Source organism: Misgurnus anguillicaudatus, chromosome 17, assembly GCF_027580225.2.
Source record: "Misgurnus anguillicaudatus chromosome 17, ASM2758022v2, whole genome shotgun sequence".
NCBI classification, from domain to species: domain Eukaryota; kingdom Metazoa; phylum Chordata; class Actinopteri; order Cypriniformes; family Cobitidae; genus Misgurnus; species Misgurnus anguillicaudatus.
In genome coordinates this window covers 19,152,583-19,176,261 of record NC_073353.2, presented here as the reverse complement: position 1 = coordinate 19,176,261, position 23,679 = coordinate 19,152,583, and the positions used below count along the sequence as shown (strand labels likewise).

Below are 23,679 nucleotides of genomic sequence, written 5' to 3'. Positions count from 1 at the left end.
TAGATAGCAATATACTTCCTGGCTCCCCCGTCATCCTGTCTTTGTCGTTAAGCCTCACCATTGGTTGAATTTGATATACACATTCAGACGCACTTAACCCTGGAGGCGTCCCCAAAGTGTCACCGCAGTGACCCAGCACGAGTACCCGCAAAAGGAATCTTTAACAATGTATCTTAAAAGGTAACATGATGTAACCTGAAATGTCTCCCCACATTTAGTCCTTGAATTTGAGGGTATTGGACCTGGAAAGTCCTTGCAAGGTCCTTGAATTCGAAGTTAACTAAGGTGTGGGAACCCTGAAAGAGATGAATATTCCAATTAAAAATCTTTTTAGGTGGATGACTCTCAAAAGCGAATGAACGGTGACGGCCTCAGAAAACCCACAGTTCCCAGCCGATATGCACAGTTTGCCACAGAGGATGAAAATCTCTCTCAGGGCAGCCCTGCACAGAGCAGTAATGAAGAAGAGGAAGAGGAGAAATCAGCAGCTCATACACTCTCATCTGTTCCTCTGGTCAACAGGGTGTCTCCCCTGTCCAAAACGTACTCCCCCCATAGCTCTCCCGATAAGGTAAGAGATGGCTCTCATGAGCAATAACCTGCCAGCTATAGGGAGGGTTTTCATCAAAGCAAGCTTTAAACATTGCACAAACGTCTATCTCAACTAATCATAATCACTCACACTTGTTGATGTCTCATAGGAGGACTACAGCGACATGAGGATCAGCCTAAACCAGAAACCCAACAGCAGCCAAGATTTCGGCTTCCAGTCTAACTGGGACTCCACAGGGGTCCGGGTGAAATCTGTAGTGCCAGGTAAAGGAGCTTTCATGTTTTAGTGTTTTTAAACATGACCTATCAACATGTCTCAGAGGATGCTAATAATATGTCAGCGTGTGCCGTGCTGTCCAATGAGAATAAAGCATGAGGCTCTACATGCAGCGAATGCTTATAAAATGCATAAGGGGTGCTGTTGCAAAAGCTACTGTATATAGGGCAGAATTTATCTAGGTCGAATCCGAAGAGCCTGGTGAAAATCTTTAACCCTGGACAGTAATGGATCACAATGTCTTAAATAGTTTGAGGTGCAAAACCAATGCTTAGTTGTCTAAATCACTGTTTAAGAATAATTGCTGCCTTCCAATGTGTAGCCTCTGCACCTTCTCTTTAGCATTTATGCCTTTAATCTAGTCAAGCATTACTTTTTTAAAATTTCATTATTTTTTTTATTTTGTTTTGTATTTACATTTTTGAATGCTCATTCATTGTTTGTGTGTGTGTGAGAAGGCAGCCCAGCAGAGCTCGGTCAGTTGAAGGTTGGAGATGAGATCCTTATGGTGAACGGACACAAGGTGGCAGACATGAGCTATAATGAGTGGAAGAACAGGATGGATGAGGCCCTTAAACAGGGCGCTCTTCTTATGGACATCCGCAGTTATGGCAGGAACAGTGAGTACATGGGAAACTTTCCAACAGAAATAATATTACCAGACTGAAGCATCATGCAACTGTTTTTTAACTTGACACTGTCTGAAAAAATGGTCCTTAGCTGCCACTGGGGCAGTACCTTTTCAAAAAGTACACCTTTGTACCTAAACAGTTCATATTAGTACCTCAGAGGTACATATTGGGATTGGTATATAGGACCTTTTTAAGGGTACTGTCCCAGTGATAGCTCAGGAAAAAAATTCTGACAGTGTACTGTTTGTCTGTAGTTTGCATTGTAAAACGTTTCTTATAGTAATGTGCACATTTATAGTTTGTATCTCTTTGTGCCCATCAGTGTGATTCTGTCTCTCTCAAGGCTCATTTTCTTTTTCACACACACACACACACTTAACTTAACATCTACTTGCTGGTCTGGCTTGTAGCCACATGTTGTGTTCATGTGTGTCTTTACTGTGTGTTTTACAGTATATGTTATATGTATGTTATATAGTTTGTGCTTCTTTATAAAAGAGTGCTTTTAAGCAGATTAATAATATTTATTAAACTTGGTGTGTGGCTCTCAGTCTGTTAACTGCATGGCAGGGGAAGGTGGTCTGTCTGATGTCTCATTTAAGCATTTTGTTTCAGCATGGCTTTGTTTTATATGGTAATTGTGTGTTTTTAAACTGAATGATTTTGTTGGCATGGCACAATCAGACTGGGGCAGAGACCAACCTTCCCTTCCATTTAAAAGCCATAAGACCATCAATCTGACCAGTCTGGATCCTTTAGGTTCTCCTGAGTCACACTTCAATGCCAACCTGGATTTCACATCCCAAGCCAAGGACACTGTTGTGAAAACTGTGAACGTCAGCTCGCAGCCTGCCAATGTAAGCAAGCAGTAATCATTTATTTAATTATGATGCTTGTGTGATGTGGATATATTTGAATGCCTTTCTCATTCTGTATATTCAGATTTATGGCTCAAATGGCATAAATGGTGGTTTACGTGAGGAGTCTGGAGCAGTGAATTATCAAGGTAAAGGATTTTTCAGCTAATTGCTGGATAACATTTTGCATTGTTTCTGATATGCTTGTTTTATAAACCGCATGTTGTGCAGATAGTTTGTGAAAGCATTTGTACATTTTGAACATGTTTAATAGCTTGAATACAAGAATGGTTGTTTTTGATTAACTTTCAACAAAAGTCAAAAGAGAAACAAGACACGGATTCTTATAATTAAAGTATTTTTACCTTCACTTTTATAAGAAAGCATTGTGATAAAACTGCAAAATGTAGTTCCCTAAAGCTGAGCCAAGTTTTACAAATTCAATTTCTAACGTTTTATTTCCCATGTAGAGTCCATTTCTTTGAAAAACTTAAAAAGGAGATCAGAGTTTTTTGAACAAGGTAACAGAACAGCATCAGTTGAGTGCTGGTGCTTTCAGGCTTTGTGTGTTTTGGGGTCTGGGAACCACTAGATTTTCATCTTTCCATCCTCTTTCTCTCTGCCAGAAGTCCATCATAACCTCTATGCTTTTCCCTTAGGCTCGGCAGGGCTGTCAGTCAGTTCTCTGGTGTACCTCTGTGGTAAAGGGGGGTTGAGTTTGCAGTGTCCACTTCCATCTTAAGCTCTGACATGCTGTCTAAAGTTACCCTGAGTACTCTAACACGCTCATACACTGTTAGAAACAAACTAGGGCAGTACCCTTTAAAGGATTAGTCCATTTTCTTACAAACAAATCCAGATAATTTGCTCACCACCATGTAGTCCAGAATGTTGATGTCTTTCTTTGTTCAGTCGAGAAGAAACATTTTTTTTTTTTGGAAAGCATTCCAGGATTTTTCTCATTTTGATGGACTTTAATGGACCCCAAAACGTAACAGTTTTGATGCAGTTTAAAATTGCAGTTTTAACGGAGTTTCAAAGGGGTCTAAAAGATCCCGGGCGGGGCGTGGGGGTCTTGTCTAGCGAAACGATTGTCCTTTTTGACAAGAAAAATAACTACTTGTCTATCTCCGGTCCTGTGACGCGCCAGCGCGACCACGTAATTGCGTAATGGAAAGGTCACGTGTTACATATATGGAACGCACGTTTGCGGACCATTTTAAATAATAAACTGACACAAAGACATTAATTGGTATCATTTGACATACAACATCATCGGAGCGGTCCTCTTTCTCCACACTTGTAAATACTGGGGCGGAGTTTCGCATACGTCATCCGTGACCTCTTGATGTGATGATGTATTGCTTGAGGTCGCGCTGGCGCGTCACAGAACCGGAGACAGACGATAAGTTGTGGTTTAAAAATACATATTTTTTATTTTTCTTGTCAAAAATGTCGATCTTTTTGCTGGGTGGGACCCTTGTGCCTCGTTTGGGATTGTTTAGAGTTTTTTGAAGCTGCAATTTTAAACTTCATTGAAACTTGCCTGTTGGAGTCCATTGGAGTCGGAGGGGTCCTGCAATGTTTTCTTCAAAAAACATAATTTCTTCTTGACTGAACAAGGAACATTTTGGATGGCATGGTGGTGAGGAAATTATCTGGATTTAAAAGAAAATGGACTAATCCTTTAAAAATATCCTAATATGTACTATGTACAGATGTGTACATTTGAGTCTTTGGTACCAATATGTACTTCTGAGGTACTTTTGGAAAGGGTACCACCCCAGTGACGGCTCTGGACCATTTTTGACCATTGCTTCTGACAGTGTATACATTCAAGCACTGTATAGTTCATTTCCAGTAGGCATTTGTACTGCATTTTGCAAATATATATACACTTCTATTGGTGATCACTGCTTATTTGTGTAAAAATCATGCATACATATGATGTGACAAATTGCAGCTCTCAGACTTCTGGTTCCTAACAATATTAGTGATGCTCTGAGGCATCTATAAGACAGCATGTCAGGAACAATACCAACATACAAAGCACTTTTAGAAAAACAGTTAACTACATCTGAGCAATAGCAAGTTAATATTTTGCTATACAATGCATCATTTTAATATTATGATAGTCACAAATACCTTGTACACACTATCAGTCCATATCCGATTTTGGTGCATATTCGATTTGACAGACTCACTGTCCATATTGTGTATCACAGCTGTTCATATCTGATCTGTGCGTCCTGTAGCGTTCTGCCATGTTCAGGATTATCTGCACTGTTTCTCTGGCAATGATGTTGCGCTGGCCAACAATCTTCCTCGACGTCTGATGTTGTAGAAACTATAATCCCCAATACATGGACTTTCCCAAACACACCATCATTTTGTCAGAAATTGGCTGTTCCAAAGTTCACGCTAGGGTTGCGTTTACGTGACATGACAGCATGAGGTAATCAAAAAGCTACACAGATGCGATAAGAGTGGTCAGACTGAAAACGATTTCTGGGAATGCAATTTGAAACTGATTTCATACCACCTCTGGATATAGCCTGAAACGGATTAGATAAAATGATACGGATATGCATCAAAATCGGATTTGTACTGACAGTGTGAACAAATCTCTTGAGTATCTACACTGCCCTGCTCCCACATTGAAGTCAGTCCTGCTGTAGGCCTACGTACTTAAATATAGCAGGCGTTGAGAGGAATGAAGTCAGTGTGGTGTGTTGGTACTGTGTTTTGAATGTGACTACTGCATGTGCTGGGCATGTATGGATTTGGTTTGGTTTTACTAACAGCCAGTGCTTCTGCATGTGGCATTGCCTCACATTGGGGAGTTTGTGAAAGATGTTTATCTGTGGGATGTGTTTTATTATTCAGTTGGTTTGTGTATCTAAGCCATTGCATGTGTTTAACTCTTTTGTAACATCATTGCATTATGAGTTTCTTATTTGAACAGATTTGATGTTATCATACATCTGGATAAAATGCTGCTCATGTGGCTTTCTTCAGGCTACCATTATGCACAAAGGATTTCATTCCAGATCCATGCTGTTTTAAATACATCTAAGGGGGAAATAATCTAATTTTACATTTTTCTTTACAGGTGGCTCTGATACAGCAATACCAAATGTAAGCTGTTACTCCTAACATAACATTTTTCACATATTGCATCTACACTCTCAAAAGAAATGTACAAAAAGGGACAAAAGTTAAAGTACACTTATGTACCTAAAGGTGCATGTTGGTACCTCAGAGGTACACATTGGTACATACATGTTCCAAATGCTTCATACTGTATTTGGACCTTTGTTAAAGGAACCACCCCATTGACAACCTCTCTACCTTACGAAAGATTACATCGGATTAAAAACCTAACCCAACGCAGAAGAAAGATTAATTTTGTAAAGGTCCGGATCTGAGGGTAGAGATGTATGTCTTAGTCATCTATGTAAGCCATCAATTAACCACTAATTTGTTCAAAAAAAATTATTTATTATAGAAACACAAGCAGGTGTTTTCTATTAAATAGTCATACAAGAAGATTAGATGTGATCATGGAAAAATCTTTGAAAGGTTGTTTTATTTTGTATGGCCGGTGGCTTTTACTCTAATGCTTAAACAAGTTCTGTGTCTTTTGTTTTTAGTTGCCTACACCCTCCATTACTACATCCTCCATCCGCTCGTCCTGGGACCAGGAGGATGAGCGCAAACGACAGGAGAAATGGCAGAAAGAACAGGAACGGTTGTTGCAGGTATGTTATACAGTATTCTACGTTAATGGTTTGGAGGTAAAGCTTTGATTTAAATATTACAATTTATTTACATGCCCTTTATAAACCCTACAGGAGAAGTACAAAAAAGACCAAGAAAAACTTGAGGAGGAGTGGAAAAAGGCCCAGCAGGAGTTTGGAGAATCGAGTTTCAGAAATAATAAGGTTTGCTAAATATTAACTTGTGATTGTTGTGACTGTTGTTGTGATTACTTTTGTTACTGTTTGTGAAGTGCACCTAGCATTTTTTCCCTTATCAAAAAAGTTTATCCAAAGCGACTTGCAGTGCATTACAATGTATACATTTTATCAGTATGTGTGTTGTGGTTTAAACCCACAACCTTTTTTGCTGCTAACCCACCACTGAGCTACAGGAACAGTTTAAGAGTTTAACATAAAAAGTGACTATTTTTGACAAAGTACATAATAAACTAAGAAATGGCCACCTGTCCAGGATGGTTTCATTTCTCGGCCTGAGATAGTTGGGTGGGCTCTGCAGCGCTCCTTGCAACCCTAATAGGGATAAGCAGTCTAGACGATGGATGGATAGATGTTTAAAATAATTTATGGAGCAGGTTGAGTTATACTGACAGCCAGACCATTGGGCATTTGGGATTGAATTCACGAATGTCCATTTTGTCCATGTCTATAGAGTGAAACTCTGCAAGAGGCCTCCAGATTGCAAGAAGAAGAGAAGAGGAGAAGAGAGCAGGAGAGGCAGCGTTTAGAGGAAGAGAGGAGGAAAAGAGAGGAACAACAGCGCCTTGAGGAAGAGAGGAAGAAGAGGGCAGAGGAAGAGCGCCTGCGTCAGGAAACAGAGAGGAAGAGAAGAGAGGAGGAGAGGAGGCAACAGGAGGAGCAGAGGAGACTTCGGGAGCAAGAGTGAGATTCATCTTTGAAAACATTTTTGTTAATTCAACGCGCACTTATATTATTTAATGCCTCATCTCTGTGCAACATTAAATGTTTCTGAAGCATGCATACAGCACCGTAGCATAATATAGCATGCTTGACAAACATTAGCTCTACATACTAACAATGTTCGATCTAACCATGCTCATTTTCTTTTCATTAATGTCTTCTATCATGCATATGTGTGGCATGAACATCTGCTTACCTGTGTTGCTTACCTTTTGTTTGGCCACAGTAAGGTGAACTCCTCTGGCTCTACCAATGCTTACCGTAACTTATCCTACTCACACAGGTAAACCTAAATTAAGTTTGTACTGCATTTTTATTTAACAAAACTGTATGTCAACAAAACTCAAAGCTCTTGTGCTTAGCACCAGTGTTGGGCAAGTTACTAAAAAAAGTAATGAATTACTAGTTACTTCTTCAATGTAATTAGATTACTGCACAAATTACTCTCTTCAAAAACTACTTATTACTAATTACTTTCTAAATCATATTTAGCAAACGATACAAGGATAACGGCTTAAATAAATCATATAAAAGTACATAAATTATTCTGGTCACACTTTTTAAGGTGCAATTGTCCCTATTTACTAACTATAAACTACTTTTGTTTTAAAATACTCCTAATTACTGCTTATTAATATTTAGTAAAGTAGTTGTTAAGTTTAAAGGGACAATAAGTAGGATTTTCTCTCATCTAGTGGTAAAATAATATTTTGCATTCAAACTACATCGCTTTTCCAAAGGCGTGTTGCAACTACGTTAGCCGTTATGTAATAACTGACCTCCTTGTCCGTTTCAACTGGTTCACGTGTTCTGAACGAAAATGCGTTGCGGTAGGCTAGTGCTTTTTGTCCCTCTCTGCTATTATAGTTTTTCAATATGGCCAAACATTATGGAAGCCTTCTTGGACTTACCCGTTCAATGTAAATAAAGAGAAGAAATTCTAAGCTTACAAAGAAAAGTCAGATCATTGGCAGAGGTCATTTGACACCAACGAGGACATATTTATGAATAAAGACATTGATTTTGACAAATTAAATACTTAAAACTATACATTGAACCTTTAAGTATTGGTAGGAATTGGGTAGGGTTAAGGATGTAGATTAAGTTTTTGCAGAATCAGGCATTAATATGTGCTTTTTAAGTACTAATAAACAGCCGAATATCTCAGTAATATTAAAGGTGCTCTAAGCGAATTCACGCGTTTTAGACCATAAAACATTTTTGTTACATACAGCAAACATCTCCTCACTATCTGCGTGCTAACTGACCGCTGATCAAACTGTAAAAAAACGCAATCTCTGTAGACAGCCCAGGCTCCACAAAAGCCAATAACAACACATAACAAAACGAAACATAACAAAGTGTTCCAGCCAATAAACAACAAGAAGGATTTGGGGGTGGGGATTGGGCGCGTTCATGAAAGCACGGAAGGGAGAGGGAAGGGGAGGAGTCAGCTACGCTCAGTTTGTTTGAAAACAGTTCAAACATCAACAAAAAGTGATGTCGCACAGATTCGCTTAGAGCGCCTTTAAAACTAATAACCAACCAGTTATTCGTAAGAATTAGAAACTACACTAGAGTATTACCATTATTCTTATTAACTCACCAAATTATTTAAAGTGAGAAGAATACATAAAAAACATGCATTTTAACATTAGACTTTAAATTTTGATGTTAAATCTACTATTGTGTTATATAATTGTTCTACAGTCTATTCACAGTATTTAGTTCAATTACATCAAAAGTAACTGTAATAACTGGATAAATAAGAGTAATCCCTTACTTTACTTTTTCAAGGAAAAGTAATTTAATTACAGTAACTAATGGCTTAAAGGTCCCGTTCTTCCTGTGTTTTTGAAGCTTTGATTGTGTTTACAGTGCGCTATATAACATGTTCGTGTTTCACGTGTAAAAAAAACGGTATTTTTCACACAATTTACTTATCTGTATAGCGCTGTTTTCACTGTCCTAAAAACGGGCTGATGTCTTCCTTGTATTATAAAGTCCCTCCTTCAGAAATATGTAATGAGTTCTGATTGTCTAGTTTGTTTAGTGTGTTGTGATTCAACAGCAGCTTAGCTTAGCAGAGCCGTTTGAGCCAAAGCTGGCGACTGACGTATTCCTGTGGCCGGAGTTTAGTCAAAAACTCTTATATTGACGTCATTCAATCAGGAAGTAGAGGGCTGTAGTCCAAACAGGCCGTTCTCTGTTGGCTTTGAAAGGGAACTTCTGTTAAAGAAAATATATCGCCTGGCAGTGAACTTTGAGCTTTATCATTTTACAGATATTATTTACGCTCTAACAGCAACATTACACACTAACTAAAGTTTGAAAAATAGGATCAGGAAGAAGGTGACCTTTAATAACTAGTTACACCCAACACTGCTTAGCACCCCTGCATATTTCACTGTATGTTTATGTGACTAATAAAGTTCAACATCTCATTCATTTTGTCTTGCAGGTCCTTGTCCAAATCTACTCCAGAGCTCGATGAAGTAACAAAACCAGATATTAAAGGTCAGATTTTATTTTTTATTTTATTTTTTAAGTGTCTATTGTTTGTTTGAGCGATAAGGAACCACTGATAAATACGCTATGTACGCGATCCAACCTTACATTTTCGGAGGCTGTAGTTAGATCACCTGAAGTTCAGTGCTGTAGAGTCTGGGACTCTGTGCAGGTGTGTACGGCAGGCACAGGGGTTTGGCGGGATGGCTGCTGGAAGAGGAACTGAGGCGTAAGAAAAACCCTCAGGTCCAAAAGCAGCTGGCAGCGAGTGAGCTCGAGCTCGAGAGGAGGAGCATCATTAATGCCATGAAATACAGAAACCCGGAAAGAGGTGGGCGCGGCCTGAAACCACGCCAATCAATGTGCCCGACCAATCAGATCGGCTTGATTTACACAAATCCAGTGTCAGCTAAATCAACGAAATTGAGCCTGCATTGTGTACCTGCGATCAGCAGTACTTGATTCAAAATAATATATAAAGATAATCTGATAAAGATGATATGAAATCTTTTTATGTCAAATTACGCTATGTTCAACCATCAAACCCAATTAGCACCTTTATAATTAACTGTTGCTTAATTTATGGTGGGGACCAGCAGCGACCGGAGGTCTGGTTGAAGTCGACCGAGACTACAAGAAAGAGCCACAGTCACAGGCTGAATTGGATAGGCAGCAGATCCTTCAGGAGATGAAGAAGAAGACTTCCTTAAACACAGACAAAAGCTGGATTCGCCAGCAGTCCCTTTTCAATAACACACAGAAAGAATCTGTCAATCTGCCAATGAGGAGGTCAGTAGATTTGAAAAAAAAAACGATGTAAGTGTTACCTACAGGCTTATAACTCCTAACAAATACTTTGTTTGCAGAGGCGAGTCTCTTGACAACCTTGATGCGCCTCGTTCTTCCTGGAGATCATCTTGGGCACCTTCTAGTACCTCCGTACCAGATTACAGCCGGCCCTACTCGGCATTCTCTAATTCCTACAATAGTGGACGTCCAGGGTCTGTTGCTCTGCACAATTCTCAGTCTATGAACTCGCTGAGACAATCTATTTCACCAGAGCCAGAGACTCAAGCTACACCACGAAACAGGTATTTCTTTCTATGGCGTTTGGCAATTACATCCACCCATCCTGCAGCCATATGTCTCCCATATTTGTGTTGTCTAGAAGATTTTGTTTGCACTCCATGTGGGCAGATGTGCACGACTGTGTTGCTGCGTCCTCAGATCATGTTTTCTGTAATCTAGGTCAGTGAGTGGCAGGAAAATCTGTTCGTATTGTAATAAGCCACTGGGCAAAGGAGCAGCCATGATCATCGAGTCTCTGGGGCTCTGTTATCATTTGACTTGTTTCAAGGTGAGAGTTCAGGGCTACTCTTGAGGTCAGGTCCTATCTGGCTTCAACAGTTACTAACCTAAATTGCCCTGCTTGATTTTACATTTATTATAATCAGTGCACTCAAAGAATCAAAATGACACTTTTAACCCTTTTAACTGCTTCACTGACCAAACCTTTTGAAACAGAATTGACTTTAGACTTTTAACTATAGATACAAAATCCCTTGCAGTTTTTAAGATTGTCCTACAAAAACCCTTTTGCCAAAGTGGAATATTTGAAGAGTTTGGTTCCAAAACGCATAAATCCATTTTGACTAATTTCAGTAAAAACGTGTTTTCTATACCAAGAAAGTGACAAGATGAAAACCACTATTTTCTGTTACAAACTTTCACATAGCATCTTTAGGTTATAATAACATAAAACTTTTAAAACTATAATTGATTTTGACAGATTTATTATAAAAAATATTTTTTCCCGCAAAATGCAACAAATATAACATGGCAAAGATGATTGCACATTTATATATTGATTCAGTAAATGTATTGCATTTTGAAAAAAAACAACTTGGATTTATTTAGTTGACTAGAGGAATACACTGATTAAATAATAATGACATTAATCAAAACACTTACTTTGTCATATTAAGAATACTGTCATTGCTGCTGTCATCCTTGGAATATCGTCACTGATCTTTTTTGACAGTGATCAGCTGTAAAATGTTTTAGTCCTGCTCGATTTTCGTTGACTTAGTAAAATAATTAAAAGTTTTCATAAGATCCCAAGGGGTCAATGTGTTAGCATGACAGAAACTTGATGCTGTCGGGAGAACGAGCAACAGCCGACATTTTTCTGTCTCCCAAGTGCCTCTCGCGTACATTATTTGATTTTGGTGGCTTGCGTTTCTTCCCCGCCACAAAAAAACACCACAGGTTTATCAATGGCAACAAAATTCAGGTTGTATCTTCGCCAAACCTATGCGTAATGACACAGTACTTGGTAATTGTGATGGCATCCAGGACCTGAGGGAGTATGCACAGTTTCGTTGCAGCGCCACCTAGTGGTCGGATGCATATTTTACACGCCAATAGTCTACGTATTTTAATGGGACTTGTTTCATAGGAGTCCTGAATGAGTACATCGATACAAAACATGCCAAGTTTCGCCTTACGCTTAGTTCTGGGGTTACCAGAACACAATTCAGGAGGACATTAAATATGTCAAGCATAATCTTTGCAGCTGTGTTTGCTGTCCACTGTAGGTCTAACTCATTCTCGTTTACAAATTATCCTCATAATGTCACATTAAGGACGTTACATGTTTATGCTATAGGTGCTCGTGTGTGTAAGCATACATTGTCCGTATGGTCCGTTTTTGACCATCTCTTTCGTTTTGTCTGGAGCGAGGTGGTCTATCATTCATTGTGGCTGTGTTCGGGTGTAACTCCTCAGCCTGGTCAGCGACGTCTGACGTTTTTGACGTGCTTTTATGCTCGAAACCCGGCAATTGCTGCTTGCAGCTATATTTATTTTGTTTTTGTTTGTACCTCGTGATCAACAAACAAAGTAGATGAGGAAAACTAGGATTCCGTGTGTATTCAACAAGCCGCTTGTTGTTTGCTGTACAACGCGTTTAATGGTGCGCTGTGATTTGTTGAGCGGATTTATTGCATTCTGCAGAGAAGGAGGACTGGCATTTATCGCATTTTGGGAAAAAGGGAGAAAAGATGACAGAATAACACTGCGGATATTAAATTTTGCGTAAAATTAAGGATTGACTTTTTTTTTAATACTGACTTGATACAATACTGATTTTAGCGGGGGTGGGGGGTTTGGGTTATGGCGTTTATTGCGTTTTGGAACCAAACTCTTAATTTGTTATTTGGCTTTTGTGAGGATTTTTACTGCTTATATGCCAAAAATATCCAATTTGTGTTGGGAGAATTCACTAAACGGTTGCATTACTTTAGTGTGCAGTAATTCAGCTCAAATCTCTGCATCATATTCACTAACCACTTAGGGGCCAGTCACACCAAAAGCGCTTTAAACGCTTGCAAACGCAAGGCACGACGCACTGCCTTTTTTAAAAAAAAGATCAGTGCGACGCGGCTTTTCATATTGCTAAGCAACCACCGAGTCAACTGTCTTGTCAATCAAATATTGAAGCGTGAGCGCTCTTTTGCTGTTAACTGTCATATTAGCAGAAATTTTAAAAAGAGGGCGCTTGCTCTGACCTTGTTTGAGGGACCTTGTTTGTAAACTTCACTCATCACAACGTAAGGCCCGCCTCTCCCCTCATTCGATTGGACAATGCAAAGACGCGAATGACGTCGGGCGCTTCTCCGCTCTCAGCGCTCCTTCAAAAACGCGTGCGCGGCAGGCGGCAAAAAACCGCAAGGCGCTCGGTGCGCATAAACAGCGCGCAAACGCGCCCTGCCCATAGAATATCATTCAAAAAAGGCGCCTGCAACTGCCATAAACGCTTTTGGTGTGACTGGCCCCTTACAGTCCATCTTTACCAAACTGCCTGAAACAATGCACAAGAGTTTTATAACTGACCATATATACAGTATAGTACTGTCCAAAAGTGATGTCCATCAGGGCGTTTGTATAATATTTGCTTAATTTTTAATATCACATTGGGTTAGATTAAATCATAATAGTATTAGGTGTATGGGCAGAACATGAATTTTTAAGGTACAAGAGTGGACAAAATAATTTGGCAAAAACTATACAGCTTAATAGGGTAAACAAAAAGCTCACAGGTAATAAAGTAGTGACATTGATTATAATTTCATCTTTTATCAATAATTATTGATTCTTTTTTGTTGTAAAATTTTGTAGCCAAATGTCCTGGGCTATGTTATTCATAAACGTTGCATGGTGTGTTTGTCATTTTTGCAAAGCCTCCTTAATTTCTTTTCAAAGCTGAGCTTCCTTAAAGTACAAAATAGGCAAAAGTTAAAATTGTTACTATTTTAGGTGTTCCAAATTGAAGTTTTTTTTAATCAATTTTTTTGATCCAACTTTTACTTTTAACAGTGGAGTGTATACTCCAATCACACTAATGCAACATACACAATTTTGAATGCATCTTTCATAAAATATTTAAATAGAGCAAAGATGTCAGTTGTACACTTTTGGTCAATATTACTGAGTGGTGTTTATTCCTAGTAAATTCTTGAATGTGTTCCAGTGTCTACCTCATTGAGTTTATCTAAAGCTCAGTCACTCCTCGCTCAACCCCCTCATTCTCCAAATCATTTCTGTTTCGTCCATCCTCTCATTTACACCAAATTGTCCTCCAACTAATCTTTTCATTGAATTATTTCTGATCCTTTTTGCTGGTGGTTATTTCCTTTTCTCTCGTGGTATTGCCGTAGACCTCAAAATAGGGGTTGCCTTCACTCTTCTCGTGAAGGTAAGTATGTATACCCACAGGTTCCTGTTTTTTAACCATTTCCTTCATCTGTTGTTTTAGTGCATTAACTGCAGGTCTGAATTGGGGGGCTCGGAAGCTGGAGCAGAAGTCAGAATACGAAACCAACAGCTTTACTGTAACACCTGCTATATGCGACTCAAAACTAGGCCAAACACCTCTGCAATACTGTCTGTATTGTTTGGTTATATATTTTCATGATCAATGATTTCATGTGACGTCTTTTTCCTCTATCCAGCTGGGCAGCCCACCGCCATGTGACCTCACTGTATTGCAGCAGATCGAGGAGGAACCAATCACAGATAAGGAACTGTAAACACAAGATCTTGGTGGAGAAGTGATGAACATTGGGTGATTTAACAAACCATGATTATTCAGTGAGCTTCTATTCTTGTTTTTTACTGAGTGGGTGAGATTCCTAAGTTTAAGTTTATGCCAAAGTATTAGCAATTGTTTATATGAACGGGATGTGCATGTACCGAAATATTGAAAATTCATACACTGTCTTTTTCATCATTGAAAGATTCTGATTATTTCTGGCTGGCTTAACTGTTGTCTATATAATCTTAAAAGTGTTTAAGATAGAAATGTACTATTTTATTGCATTGCTTATCTCTGTTTCTGCGGTCTTTGCTATATGAGGGTTTGCTGAAATATTCAGCTTTTTTGACTTTATTGTCTGTGTGCCTTTTTCTGTTCTGATGGGAAAGGTAATTAAAGAGAAAGCATTATAAATTTATTTGACAGTGGTATGGTTATTAGTCAGCACTCATGAGTTATTTTATTGAAAGCATCTATTATGTGTGTCTTTGTAAGTCCCTTGCAGGGGTAAGTGAGGAATGTTTAAAAGCTAGATATTCTGCAATTATTGTAAATAAATGAAAACAAAACCGTAATATGTTTCCTGGCCATGTTTTACTTGACTAATTCATCTCATTTTATTTCTTAATTTAAGACTGGCTGTTAATCATTTATGTTGTTGAAAGCCTAAATTTCAATCACAGTCATATAAGATTTTTATTCAATACTTGGATGTGGCTTTATTTGCAGTTTGTGCGTAAATAATGGTGTTAAATCTGCTCACCGCAATCATCTGTTTGGATTTCACTGATGGTCCTCTGAAAGTAAATTAGATTTACCAGAGGTACTATAAGAAGCATTATGATTATGGTATTTTACATTCAAATAGCTATAAATATAAGATTGCAATTAGAGCCTGATTTTATTTTTAATTGAGAACATCAACTGCTGATCATCACATTTTAATAGACAGCACTGCCACATGAGAAAATATAACAGGGTTATAGAGAAACTATTCTTACAATGGCTTACACTTTATTTTACTGTGTTTCCCACATATTCAAATTTGTCTGTTACCCATTGTCAGTTCCAGCTTTTTTCTTCTTCCCAGTATATCAATGGGTCTCAAACTTAGCAGGGGCCCTTGGGTGTCTCGAGACGGTGCCAGGGGGCCCTGTTTTATGAAATGCATTAATTTATTATCAATTCTTAGCCTGGGTTTCCCTGTGCTGCGTTGCGCACAAATTTATTCACGCTGCAAGTCTAGCATGGAAACTATGTACCTTTTTGCCCCTAATATAGGGAACCATTCACAGAACGGGGAGGGGGCAGCAAGACGATGACGACGTCTATACAACACACCAAAGCAGTTTTGTTTATCCAACAAAACGGATCCCAGTTGAGCAAACTGACGTAAAAAGTCTGCGATGACAGGAAGTGACGTAATTTCGCACATGTGCGAAACCGATCGTGTTGCTGTACGGATCGAGGATGCCTGTACTGTGGTGTGCCACTAAGTTTTTAATATCAATATATAGCTACCGGTTTAGTTGCATAGCTTTCAGCTGTGTGCACACGCACCGATAAAAGTTGTTTACGTTTGAATTGATGTCGCTCTATACGTCATCTGGTATAATTGAAACGATTGGCTATGAGCCATGTACAGACGCATTTGATATACATTCGTAGCGCCCAATAAACAGCTCTGGGCTTTCGTACTGTAAACCACGCCTCAAATACGAAAAAATTTGCATATGGTTGTTAGCCAGGCTAATCAATTCTCTGAAATTAAACCTCAAATAAGACCGCTAACAAATAACACGTTATTGTATAATTTATTGTTTTGTTTAACTCAATTTTTAAGTTTGAGATTTTTTACGTCATGAATTTTCTTTTGGGGTGGCGCAAGCCAAAAAAAGTTTGAAAACCTCTGAAGTATAGGAACAAGGTTTGTTACAAGGATTACAATCACTTTGACACATAATCATTTCAAATAATAGTTCAAAGGTGATCTTGCCTTCATATGTTGGCATGAATTGACAGTTAATTGAACTGTGGTACAAGGGCTCATAGAGATTCAGTTAAAGAGATGCTGATGAGATATTGTCTGATCATCTTTAGTTTTGGTTGGTTGGGTAAAAGAATAAATTTCATCCACTTCTCAACCTCTTCCACCTGCTGTTTGTACTGATGCTAATTTTAGTCCATATTACTGATGTCAGTCATGTAGTTGCCATGGTTGTGGATTCTTACTGAACATCATTGTGTAAAGCAACACCATTTTTCTCTCAACGTATTAGCTAGGTAGCATTTATAAAATTATACATTTATAAAGACAGGAAATACTAAGACAGGAAAGGCTAATATTTATTTAGCTATAAACAAAACTTAAATTGTCATACATTATCAGTTGCTATCAGACACATTCAAACACACTGGCTATCTATTCTAAATTTCCTTTACAAGTCATTTTTACCTGTCTTAATAGTCCATTATAAATCATACACTGTTATGTTTAAATTAAGTTTAATTTAACTTTATAATTAATTTCAACTTTCTTGGCCAGTGAGGAGTTGCTATAAATTATTAAAAATAAAGTTGAATTAGCTTTTATAGCAACCACTCAATAAAGTTGAACATTTGTTTTATTTTCAGATTGATTAAAGGGGTGGTTCAATGGTTTTTCATGCATTCTGACTTATTAACACAGTTATAGAGTTGTTTCCTCATGCTAAACGTAGGCAAAGTGTCAAAAAAGCAGTTGGGTGTGTTACAGAGTATTTTTTGTGCCGAATGCACTTCGCCAGGGTTCGTACAATTTCAAAAAAGTTTTTTTCGATTACGGGTCCAGCTAACGTTTCAGGGGTTTCTATACGTATCACTTCTTTTTATGGGCACTTCCCTCTGAAAACCCCGCCCACCCGTCAATCAGCGGGAGATGCTAGAACTTACAAACATCACATCACGTGACAGCTTTGTTTAATTTTAAAAACAATGGCATGAAAAAAGAAGTGTGTTTTTTGATGTAAGGAGAAGAAAGTCAGCCTTATGAAAACAATGAATATAGTTTATTATCCGGTGTAGCAGCAGAGTTTTGCGTGTGTGTTTGATGCAATGGATTTCATTGAAAAGTCCCAACCGGGTCATGAGTTGCACTCGGTAAGTAAGACTTCTGTCTTATAATGGAAATAGGCGCGTGCATATTATATAAATGACATGAACATGTAGTGAATCATAAGTTAAACAGTGTTGTATAGTGTTGCATGACTCGTACTCGCTCCTCCGGCGGTAGTAACTCCTCCTCCTTTATTTTTTCTTACGTTATTGGAAAGAATCATTAAAGCTAATCTTTCTTTTATAAATTTGATTTAACTAAAGAGTCTTCGGAGATATAAAGGATGTAATACTACTCTATAGGTACTCCAGATTAACATCAGAAATGCAGAAACAGCGTGTGTTATGTGAGCTTTAAAATGAATTTTTAAAGTGTTCATTGAAGTTATGCATGGTTATTTAGAGGCCCCGAAATATTTTTATTTGCTCATATTTGGCTGAAGCTTATTGTGTCTTCTTTCTTCATAAAACTGATCTTTTATCATGATAAGCACGCTTTGAAAAAGATTGTTCCCTGACCTTTGAAGCAAACTAAATCCTGGTGTGTCCAGGATTGATTAGTAGCTTGAAGCGATACCTTGGATCAATAAAGAAAAAAGGATGATACCGCTGTGTCCATGTGCTCGTTCAAGAAAATGTGTACTTAGAAATACGGACATTTCTTATGATGAATCAAAATTCGTGTCACAGTGCTGTTTCCTGAAACACCTCAAAGTATCAAAGATAAAAGTAATCCTGTTTGGGTTACATAGCAGTAGTTTAATTCCACTTTGATTGTCTGTTCTGCATGTTGTGGCTTGTTATTGTCAGCCTCTCTGCGTTGCTTTATGGAGGTGGGTAATATGCTTACTGAGTAAAGTGGTCATTAAACCAGTACTTAGTAACCCAGCAATGACATCAACACAAGTCTCAATCCATAGTTAAGAAGCAGCCTTGCGTTTCCTCTTCACTTTAAAGCACAACAGGCACATCTGAGATCTGAGTTTGTGGGTACTTCACTAAAAAGAGAGAGAATTTGTTCAGGTATGAGAATCAAAGGGATTTCTTACAAAAAGGCAGAGCATGTGCTCTTCTATAGAATGGAGATTTGGTGAGGGGAAAAATGTGGCATGTATTTTTTTCAGAGTGCTATTACTGCAGGCACTGATTTCTAATTTCTCTTGATGGCATACTTCAAAGATCCAATCTATACTTGTCTTACTGTACCACCGTGTCTAATACGTGGCCTCTTATGAAATGTGCCCTTCGTTTTCACTGACATGAAAAATGTTTCATTGCTCATGAATGCTACGGCCAAGCCGGAGTAGACAGATATGCTTAAAGTGCTTATGCCAAGAAGAGGATGTTCTTCAGCCCACTGTGAATTCAACTACCATTGAGCTGTGCATGGAGGTGAATATTAAGTCATAAGCTAATGTTGTCAATCTGTTTTTATTCTAAACAATTTTAAGGATTTCAAGAGACCAATTTTGTGGTGGTTCAACACAACCCCATTGTATATTAGAGCAGTGGTTTTCAACTTTCTTCACTTCAAGGCCCCTGTTGCCCACAACAATATTTGAATGCCCCCCCTACTCGCAAAATTTTGGCTTTTGCATGACTAGACAAATGTTGTTCCATGTTTAGCTTATTTAAATGTGGTGGCCCCCAGCCTCCTGGTTAAGAAACGCTGTATTAAAGGACTTTAAATGCATAACTCAATATTAAAGGGACTAATTACCAGGAAATGTAATTATTGCGTTACTTAAAGTTTTTTCAAATATTTCTAACTTTGATGCCGCCAATAATAAATGTTAAATGAATGAAATGGACACTAAAGAGAAACCACTAATTTTGTGGCAGTATGTGACCATGTGTGGTGCTTCTTAGTTGCACGTTACATGACATATAACATTCTTGACCTAAACCTCAACAATGGAAAATTAGTGCTTATTATACTTTGTGTTTGCGACCGTTACCTTTGAGCTCGTTGTTCTTGCCATTGCTCTGTCCTTGCGGGTGTGTGTGACTTGGTCACTAGATTTGTCCTAGTCGCTTTTTTTAAATAAAGTCGCTAAAGGGGTCTAGAAAGTTGCTAAATCTAGTGACAAAGTCAACAAGTTGGCAACAATGCTCGGACGTTTTTTTTTTTACACTGCTCGGACTGCATGTGCTTGAGTGTGACAAAAAACATGCACCACTCTGCCTGGTTGGCTAACAATGGAAATTAAACCAATCATCATCATGTGTCCTAACACACACACACACACACGTTGCATGTGTGGTTTATGGGGACAATTCCATAGACACAATGCATTTTATACTGTACAAACTGTACATTTAATTCCCCTATAGCCTTTATAGTAAACATGTCATTAAACACTTCTATACACTATTCATGTCCCCATAAACATATTGCAACCCACACACTAGAGAAAAAAACATTGCAGGTCCTACTGTCTGGCTTAGATAGAGCCTACTCGGGTACTATATACTCAATTATATGTGCAGCATTTTATTGTCAGTAACGGTAACAGCGTTATTCGTTACTGAAAAAGCAACGCTGTAAAGTAACACACTTTTATTTATAACGCCGTTATTCCCATCACTGCTCTTAAGTTTCATTTTAGCATGCTTTTATAAGGTATCAAATTCAAATGATTTGATCCATCAATTAAAACATCAGATTATAAACAACAAATGTGTGAAAAGAAAAGCTAGCTAAAGTCATTTTTGTGATTCACTTTATTCTACATAAAATCATCTTACATAATGTAAAGAACATTCTGTGAAAAATAACCTTGATTTCTTTAATATTGATCTAAGGTCATGGAGGAACAAATGTGCAAAATTAATAATTCAATAAATGTACAAAAAATATATAAAAATAAATAAATACAAAAATAAACATACAAACAAAATAAAGGAGTTTTTCTATGTTTATTTCTTTATTTTTGTGGTATTCTATTTTTTCACTCATTTGTTTATTTATTTGTTAATGCATTTATTTATTTCCACTTTCATTTATTTCTACATTTATATTTATGTCAACATATATTTATTTTGTTTGGAAGAATTTGCTCCAAAACAAATTAACAAAAAACGCCATAGACCTTTTTACTCTTTGTACACTCTTTAATGATGACGTGGCAGCGTATGCGCCTGCATTTTTGCAACGGAAGTATGGCAAGAATCAGCAGTGAAGCAACACAGACAGAGAAAGTTATTTTCAAAAGTTGACTTTATTAACTTTTTCAACACAGCTACCAGATCCGTTAGCAGATGCCTAAATATAAAGTTGCCAGATACATATATACCTATATTATTAGTGCAATCAAATGCAACAACCAGACATTTTGATGCTGGGAAACCGTTTTGATAAACTTTCTGAGTTGCTAACACATTAAAGGGGCCATGGCATGAAAATCTGACTTTTTCCATGTTTAAGTGCTATGATTGGGTCCCCAGTGCTTCTATCAACCTAGAAAATGTGAAAAAGATCAACCCAGTAACTTAGTTTTGGTAACCATCCTCTACAAGCACATGCAAAAATAGGTCGTTGAAAATTGGCTCTCCTTATGATGTCATAAGGAGCTCTTATTATAATAATACCACCCCTTAATCTGGACCATCCAATCACAGCACTGCCATTTAGTGCAGAGAAAAGCACAATTGAGTTTTAAGTAACCACCATCATTGTGATCAGTGTTTGAATTTCATCAGCTCATTTGCATTTTAAAGGACACACCCAAAACAACATATTTTTGCACACAAATACAAAGTGGTAATTTTAACATGCTATAATAAATTATTTATATGGTGTTTAGAGCTAAAACTTCACATAGGTGCTCTGGGGACACCAAAGATTTATTTGACATCTTAAAAAAGTCTTGTGCCATGGCCCCTTTAATAACAACACTTCCGTTGCCAAAATGCCAAGCAGGCTATTTGATCACATTCGTTGTAAAAGGGTCTATATAAACTGGAACTGATAGTGTTGCTGTCAATATGTATGGTTTGTTTTAACAAAATAAATTTCTCATTTTATAAGACTCTCAAATAGGAGAGTCAACCTAGGTAAAACAAGTATGCTTCTACTTGTTGTGCGTTGTGAGTATTTAATATGTACTTTTTAAAAGTATACTTTTAGTGTATGCAAAAAATGTACTTAAACACAACTATAATTTGCGCTGCAATGTCTTCACTGTATAAAATACTTTGCTGACTTAGATTTTTGTTGAATCAACTTGTATTTACAAGTCATTTCAACTTACTATCAACTTACTATTATTTATCTCGACTAGAGATGAGCTGCCACAACCACAGGTGAGTTGTTATAACTTATAAAATTAAGTTAAAATTAAGACTTTTTTCAACTATATTTTATAAGTTGTGACAACTCATCTCTGTTGACATGACTTGTAAATCTGAGTTGATTTAACTAAAAATGTTAAGGCAGCAAAGTATTTTTTACAGTGTTTTTGTTTTCCATTAAAATGGTGATACAATGTAATTGTACTGTAAGGGTGCTTAATTTCTCATGAATCTTGATTTTCAGTAGTGTATTTTAGTGCACTTGAAGTTTAAAAAAGTCAATTTTAGTATACTATTTACACTTGAAGTGTAGTCAAATAGATGTTAAGTTGAAAATAATACATAATTGAATACACCTACTATACTATACGAAAATAGTACAAAATGTAGAAAATATACTTGGTACACTTTTTTAAAGTATATTTTTAATAAAATTATTTTTTACCTGGGAAAGCTCAAACTAGGCAAATATGTGATGTGGACAGAGAATTTATGACCTTCAATCACATATTTTTGGTATCTTACCTCAATGACATCTAATATTGAGCAGTGAAGAGCAAGGACAAAAGTAAGCCTGTGGGAGCGTTATTCCATGAATTAACAAGTTAACGCTGCAGCACAGGGTGACAGTGAAAGGCAAACACTCACAGATGGGTTTCGTGACAACACAAGGCCAAACCTGCATTTTTATGACTGGAATAAACCATATGGTCCCTAATCTTCATGGAATGCCAAACACAAGGTTAAGAGTTATGATCTTGGTTCAGTTTGTTGGAGGTTTCTGTACGACTACGTGAACTCTGTTAGTAATACGTCATCATGATAAAGGTATACAGTATTATTTTTATTAGTATGATTATATTTATAATATTTCCTTCAATACATAGCCTGCACTTAATAACAAATGTAAGAGTTCTATAAATTGACTCACTGTACCTTCCTAATGCCCGCGCTATGTAAATATGTACCAAATGTATTGCAAAATAAACCTCAGGTCTTTCAAAGATGGCAGTTCGGTTGATCCAGGGATCTCTAGGGTCGGTGACGCAGCTGTTGTCATAGAAACGAATACATGTGCTCAGAATGGAGGTGAGCTAAGGTATTATGTGTAACTGGATTAAGGACAGAGGCTTCCCGTGTACCACAACCATCATCGTAAAATAGCGGAAACAATTATGTCGCAAGTGAAAGTGCAGTTTGAGGTGGTTTTATTTTTGTGCAGCGTGACAAGACAAAGTCAGTTTTGGGAACACAGTCATGCTTTTAAAGCTCTGATTAGAATAGAAATTCATGAATACTGATTTGCCCAGTGGATTTAAATGTATGAATTTTACATAGTTCTCTTTATTAGGGAACTACAGCAGCAGCTGCACGTTGATAAGATGGGCAACAGAGCGACACAAATCCTGCTCCTCAGGTGGTTTATCCTGATTCGCTGCTGTGAATATGTCAAGCTACTTTTAATCACCCCAAAGTCATTACGTATTAAAAGAAACATAAAAAAGTCAGCAGTTAAAATGTTTTATGTGGTTAATAAAACGAGTCCCTCATGCAGTATTTGTTTCTTACTGACTGATATGATTTTTGTTTCGCTGTCCTGTCCGATCAAGAATGAAATGCTTGTTTAGTTTTTTTATAATGCATAAAAGATTTAATCTTCCAAATAAAGCAT

The 23,679-nt window shown here is 37.5% G+C and overlaps 1 protein-coding gene across 14 annotated transcripts in view; it reads left to right on the top strand.

Annotated features, from left to right (window-relative positions):
• The window catches only part of lmo7a (LIM domain 7a), a 64,000-nt gene extending 48,804 nt beyond the window's left edge, over window positions 1-15,196 (top strand). For 4 of the 14 annotated variants that reach the window (XM_073855099.1, XM_073855109.1, XM_073855111.1 and 1 more), the window contains 19 exons: window positions 335-571; window positions 702-816; window positions 1,288-1,449; window positions 2,146-2,318; window positions 2,404-2,467; window positions 2,789-2,839; window positions 2,978-3,019; window positions 5,431-5,456; window positions 5,972-6,079; window positions 6,173-6,262; window positions 6,750-6,979; window positions 7,245-7,301; window positions 9,480-9,535; window positions 9,699-9,857; window positions 10,123-10,315; window positions 10,393-10,617; window positions 10,775-10,883; window positions 14,343-14,447; window positions 14,541-15,196. In XM_073855099.1, coding sequence (XP_073711200.1) covers window positions 335-571; window positions 702-816; window positions 1,288-1,449; window positions 2,146-2,318; window positions 2,404-2,467; window positions 2,789-2,839; window positions 2,978-3,019; window positions 5,431-5,456; window positions 5,972-6,079; window positions 6,173-6,262; window positions 6,750-6,979; window positions 7,245-7,301; window positions 9,480-9,535; window positions 9,699-9,857; window positions 10,123-10,315; window positions 10,393-10,617; window positions 10,775-10,883; window positions 14,343-14,447; window positions 14,541-14,561 — 2,223 coding nt within the window. In that variant the 3' untranslated portion in view covers window positions 14,562-15,196. The remainder of the gene's footprint in view (window positions 1-334; window positions 572-701; window positions 817-1,287; window positions 1,450-2,145; window positions 2,319-2,403; window positions 2,468-2,788; window positions 2,840-2,977; window positions 3,020-5,430; window positions 5,457-5,971; window positions 6,080-6,172; window positions 6,263-6,749; window positions 6,980-7,244; window positions 7,302-9,479; window positions 9,536-9,698; window positions 9,858-10,122; window positions 10,316-10,392; window positions 10,618-10,774; window positions 10,884-14,342; window positions 14,448-14,540) is intronic. The other 10 variants (XM_073855100.1, XM_073855103.1, XM_073855102.1 and 7 more) reach the window with 10 other exon arrangements.
• The last annotated feature ends 8,483 nt before the right edge of the window (window positions 15,197-23,679 follow it).